Source organism: Mesitornis unicolor, unplaced genomic scaffold, assembly GCF_000695765.1.
Source record: "Mesitornis unicolor isolate BGI_N332 unplaced genomic scaffold, ASM69576v1 scaffold25965, whole genome shotgun sequence".
Classification (NCBI taxonomy): domain Eukaryota; kingdom Metazoa; phylum Chordata; class Aves; order Mesitornithiformes; family Mesitornithidae; genus Mesitornis; species Mesitornis unicolor.
The window spans coordinates 23,023-29,022 of NW_010183858.1; the positions used below are offsets into that span (position 1 = coordinate 23,023).

The window sequence follows — 6,000 nt, forward strand, 5'->3', positions numbered from 1 at the left end:
AACAAAGCTTACCTTTAATTTCTTATTTAGCTTACAGCAGTATCTGTATAACATTGCCAAATTTAAAGGTCCAAAATCTCCATAGAAACTGGAAGAAAAAGAACAAGAAAAAAAAAGTGTTACTTATACAAAATAGCTAAGCAAATTTCAACATGCATGTTGTAGATAGTTAAAGCCGCAAATCATTAACTTTTGGCGAATACCAAGTAGCCAATATATATGGTGCAACAGATATGCCCTTTATCGATTTATTTAAGGGGACAATAGTACCAGCTAATTTAAAAGCATTTGTAGTTCAGTTTAAGATGCTCCAGTAACTACTTCTTCCATTATGTACACACACTAGCTACAGAAATTTGCTCTTCATCCCATGATATCCAGTCTGGTTTTGCAGAGTGACAAAACTGCAGAGAGAAACCTTCAAGACACGATCTACTCCCCTTCATGCCATGCTCATGTCATCCTAGATAAAGGTTCTACAACTGCTTCAGATGAGAATATATCATTGGGTACTACGAAGAATAAGATACATAGACTTTCTTATGGGTAGCACATTTTATTTTATGACATCCAGTCTTGTTTCTGTCTGAAATCTGAGCTTGTTTCTATCCCATCTTCCACTATTCCAGAGAGTACATATCACATATACACTTTACATATCATTATGTTTCCCTTAGTTCCCCAGTCCATTTGTCTCTAGGCTGTTCTTTCAATTTATTATTTATTGCATGCCTTCTGATTGTTCTTGTTTCTCTCTTCTAGATTCTTCTTAAACATTCACATTGCCTTTGAAGCAGCAATCACTATCCTTAGGATAAGAGCCAGCAGCAGTAGTCTGTACAGGAAAACTATTGCACAGTAAAAGCAATTTCCTGGTAGGGATTCACAGTGTTCTTTCCCAGCTAACCCTTCATATAGGTATTTTCACAAGTAACAGCAGCCTTTATTCAAGCAACTTGTGACACCCTCTAGAGTCTTCTCCCTCCCCACTCATTGTGGAAAATTGCTCAAAATTTAAGTTGCAAGCTTTCTCCAGTATTTTTCCTTTTATGTATAAAAGTATTCACCTCAATTGTCTATGAAAATTTGTTGATGCACACGTTATAAATTTCAGTGAGAATGGACTATAACTTAAGCTGTTTTAATCTGCTTTGCCTTACTCTAAAAGAGACAGGACACTTCTCACCTATTGACAAACAAAACAGGCCATCAGCATCTGGATCGGTGCTATTTGGAGAGCGACAAAAGAAGAAGGTAACTCTGTTCTACAGCTTGTGGGCTCCGAAGTAGAGAACACTTACTGAAATCACATGATAGAGTAGGTGGTCGTACCTTTCAAGCTCTCTTCCCCATACCAGAGGGTTTATTTTTCAAGAAAAATAATTGTGTTCCAGTTAACAGAGGCTGTGGAGTCACAACCCCATCGCACAAGGCTGAGCAACCTGCTCTTGTTGACCTTGCTTTGAGCCTGCGGGTTGGATTAGAATCTACAGAGGTGTCTTCCAGCTCCAGTCATTCTGCTGTTCTAAGTGGGCACAACAAAGCAAGAGTGCCCTGTCCTTCTGGTGTTTATAGCTTCATTAACATCCTTCTGCTCACATTCTCTCCAACGAAAAAGCCAAGTCCAGTGCAAAAAGAGAGAATTATATTAGCCTAATCACTCCCTAGGACAAGTAGCCTGCCTGCCACACCAAAGCTATTTCAATATCATTACTTTATAACATCAAATAAAAACATTACAGTTTAAGATTCAGTTCAACTCTTCAGTACAAAATACTATGACATAATGCTTAATTACAGGAGCTCATTAGCTGGGTCAAAGGCTAAACTGTCCAGCTCTTATAACTTTATTAAATGAAATTAAGTTAAATTAGTTATTTCAATTTAACTAATACTTAACTCAAGGGAAAATTACAGTGGCAGTAAAGCAAGGTTTACCTTTAGAATTCCTCATCTTTTCTTAGATAAGTCTGCCAGGTACAATCAACAGTTACAGATACTTTAAAAAAGACAACAACAAACCAAGACCTCCATAGCTTTTAATCGAGATTAAAATAAAAACCAAAACATTTAAAGGACAAGTATAAGTTAGGACAAATAAGTTAAAACTGGTCCGCTAACAACATGAGAGTGAGTGTAGCTTTAGGATAGTAAGCTTTTATTACTATTGATTTGCTAGAAGTACATCAATGTGAAGTCATATATCCACTTCCAATTTTCCACATGATTAACCTCAAACAGAAGTGTCTGAAAAGCACATTACAATGAATTTACAAATAAATTTATCCACAACAGACAAATTATTATTTTGGTGGGGATAAGCATAAAATCCACTCATTAAGTCTATCCATAAAGTAATTATATTATTTAGATTCCCTCAGCCACCAACCTAAAGATGTCAGATTCTCAGACTGACTACTTCTCCATCACTTATCATTATTATTATTATCATCATCATCATCACTAAAAGTGTGCTGTGCTTCTCTTAACACAGGGGAAAAAATAATTATCCACATTCAGGACTCTGGTACTACCACTGTATGACTACGCAAGACAAGGCATTTCACAGAATCGGAAAGGAAAGGCACTTTTTGTCACTGATGCACCAGCATCATCACCTATGCACCAAACACTGGCAATTCCAAAGTGATTTACATAACACCACGTAGGCAGTATGAGCCAGTCATTTGCTTCTCTGATAAAACACTGTGGTAGGTACGTGAGGGAGAAAAGTTATCCATTACCTGTGTAATTTTAACTTTCTCCACTTAATACCTCTAAATTGTAATAAGCTTCAATGTCCTTTTTTTTTTAATGGAACAAAGCAAAATAAGTGCTTTACAAACTTCCAAATCAAAGAGTTCTCTGAAAGACAATACAAGGTTCAGTATTGAAGTCAATGAACTCTGATCTATGAAATTCTTCAATTTATAGCCTTAGAACTAAGTACAGTCTGACACGTTTAAACAGAAGGGTTTAATCTTATGCAGCCTCACTCCTTTTAGAATAACAGGCCATTCTTGTACTTGAATTAGACACACTTGATCCTGACTCACCTAGAGGATTTTGTTCTTAAGAACAGAACTTTGAAATACAGTTAAACACAAAGGGAAGATGAGAAATGGGGGCTATGGAGAACAGGTAAGAAAAGACACCTCGTAGTCAGCTGAATGAAGAACTGGATTTGGCAAAAGTTGAACATAACAGACAAAAGAAATAAAATCTTACATGATAGTCACCTACTCAATATTATTTTACTTCCACCTCTTTTACAGGTAACAGGCTTTCTTCGTATCTAGATGTTTTAATAAGCATTTATATACAATAAGAAATCAGAATGCTGTTAAAGCGTAAGCCAGTTAAGAGAGAGTCATGTACAATGGAGGTGGGAACCAGATATGAGGAACAGAAGGCAAGTATGGTATTAATCTACATTCAATTATATTTTCTTTTAATCAAGTACTTAGATGATAGCTTAAATTATTCTTCCCCCACAACCCATGGAAACTTGCTATCCTTGAGCTTCTCAAACTAAGAAGTAGGAAAATCCCAGAATATACTAGATGAATATTTAAATACTTCAAAAATACTATCATCATGCCACCTGGAAGCAGTAGCAGAAGTTTCTTCTATCTGTATTCTCCTCAGCAGAGATTCCTAGGCCCACTCCTTCCTATCAGTTCTTATAGCACAACATCTGAGGTATCTGCTATATTGTACCACAGGAATGCTCACCCACCTAGAAAGGCCAGCCCATAAAGACCCCGTTGGTCTGCTGTGTCATGCAAGCAGTTACTGTATGTTCCTCCAGGAAATGAAGAAATGTACCTCAAAACTCTTCAGGAGAGAAACTTGAGTTGATGACAGCAGTTCCACAGGATGCCATGTGAAGGTGCCACGAGCCAGCTGACACCTTGGGCGCTCTTCTGAATGCCAGTCACTTTTTACTAAGCATTTGAACACCACTGACCCCAGCTCAGCAGAATAAACAGCTTCCATATCTTGAACTATAAGATGGAACTTAGTTACAGTCAATGAAGGAATACTGGAGTCTGGCAGACTTCGAAACGACTCGATAACCTCCATATTAACATCACAGTCAACCTATTTATGGCTAAGGTATGAAGTTATCTTTCAAAGACAAATTGCACAGCTTATACTGTGAAGCTTACCCCAGAAGCTTGGTATTTTTTCCGCACACATGAATACACCAGAGCAGTTTTATACTGCCATTCACTCACAGTTCTGTGATACAGCAACACAAGTATGGATGAAAGGATAAGAGACTCCTGTCTGAAAAGCTATTTCAGGATTCTTTTCTTCATGACAGCCCAGTGTAAGTTCAGTGTTACTGCTACACTGAACACAATGGTATGTATGCATTCTGGCCAAAATGTAGGCGTTTCCAAGAGTCTGAATATGGACCAAAGCCTAATTACCATACTGGGGGTAGGGTAGGGGTGGAACAAAACAGATCTAAGTCAGTGCTAACTATGCAATAATGCTTGGGGTGGGGAGGTGACATTTTTTGCATGGCAGCTTACTCAATTATTGGTTTTGTAACTTGAAAACAGAGACACAGTTTAAAAATTGCAATCGTTTTCTGGGGTATGTATACTAGAATTGGGGTACAACTACTCCTTTAGGTAAGAAGCTTGCCTTCTTGGGAGCTAGCAACCACATAATGTCATTTCTGTTCCAAAACAGGAACAGCCCAAGCTTGTAATTACTCAAAACAAAAGATTACCCACAAGAACTTCAGGAACTAGCAGAAAAATATACCTTCCTAACCCCAAAACAACACTATTTTTTCAGCATTTTACAAAGATCCAGCATATTATTAAAATTAAGCAATGAGACTGAATTAGAGTAAGAAAAACATTCCCCACTTGTTTTTCTCTTCCCGTTCCTAGGCTGGATTACCACAACATTGAGGTCACTGCACTGTAAGGCCCTTGCTGCACGTGCTGTGAGTCTAGCCATTAAGCTGTGTAAGAACCAGCTACTGCAGGAGGGGCTGACTGGCTAGAGGCAAATGCTTCACATCATAAGCTGAACACATCTTACATGCAACAAAGTTTCCGGATGAAAGACAAGAGGATCACTCCACACATCCATTGCAGCCTGGTCAGGAAATCTCACCTACTCAGTCGTCTTTCTCCAGCTCCCATTTCCTGGGGTGTGCTCCAGCAAAGGTGAGACACTCAATGGCACTGCCTCTGCTCTAGCATCGCCAGTTCCAGAAACACGTGAACTGCCAGCAGCTTCCTTATCTGGGCTGAGACACAATCCCTAACACTTAATACTGCTTAGGGAACACACACTTCTGCATAGATGAAGAATGATACAGCAAATATAACCCTAGAAATTAAATATCACACCATTGCCTGCATCTGAAGGTAGGAATAATACAAAGGCTCTGGATTATGCAAAACACCAGGTACACACTGCATTTCCCCTCCCATGTTTCAAATGCTCCTCAGGATCCTGATTCTTCAAAATTGAACAAGAACTCATAGGTCTAAATTATAGATTAATAAATAGCTATTCCAGATATGGATTTCTTATACAATGCTCCCTGATGTCAAGAACAAGGCACCAGGGAAGAGGTTCTCCCATTAAAAGTTCCCCTGCAGAATAACTTTCAGGTCATGTTAAAAACCTACACTCTTATGGGAAAAAAGTCATCTTAACAGAGGCCAAGTTTCTTATAAAAGGTTTCCTATATCAAGCTACACTCCTGTCCAATATAAAACTGGAGTCCAGAAAACAAATCTGTTTTATCCTGTTACCCTCTTACTGCAAACAAAGAAAAAAATCTTCAATGCTTTTGGCAATTGTTTTTATCTTTCCATATGAAAAAGTAAAGACAGGTATGATAAAGCAATGTGTAGTTATAAAATTTATGAAACTGTTGGACTGGAGAAAACCCCAGAGGTGTTCAAGGAGAGCACTTTACAAGTTTCAAATATAAACTTGTCAGTAGCTCATGTCAGCAGG

At 38.2% G+C, this 6,000-nt stretch overlaps 1 protein-coding gene across 1 annotated transcript in view; it reads right to left on the minus strand.

Moving 5' to 3' along the window:
- Positions 1-6,000, minus strand: part of LOC104540471 (dual specificity protein phosphatase CDC14A-like) — a gene marked incomplete at both ends in the record, with an annotated part of 33,285 nt that overhangs the window by 22,540 nt on the left and 4,745 nt on the right. Inside the window, one exon of the mRNA XM_010184294.1 lies at positions 13-88. Within this exon, the coding sequence (XP_010182596.1) occupies positions 13-88 (76 nt within the window). The remainder of the gene's footprint in view (positions 1-12; positions 89-6,000) is intronic.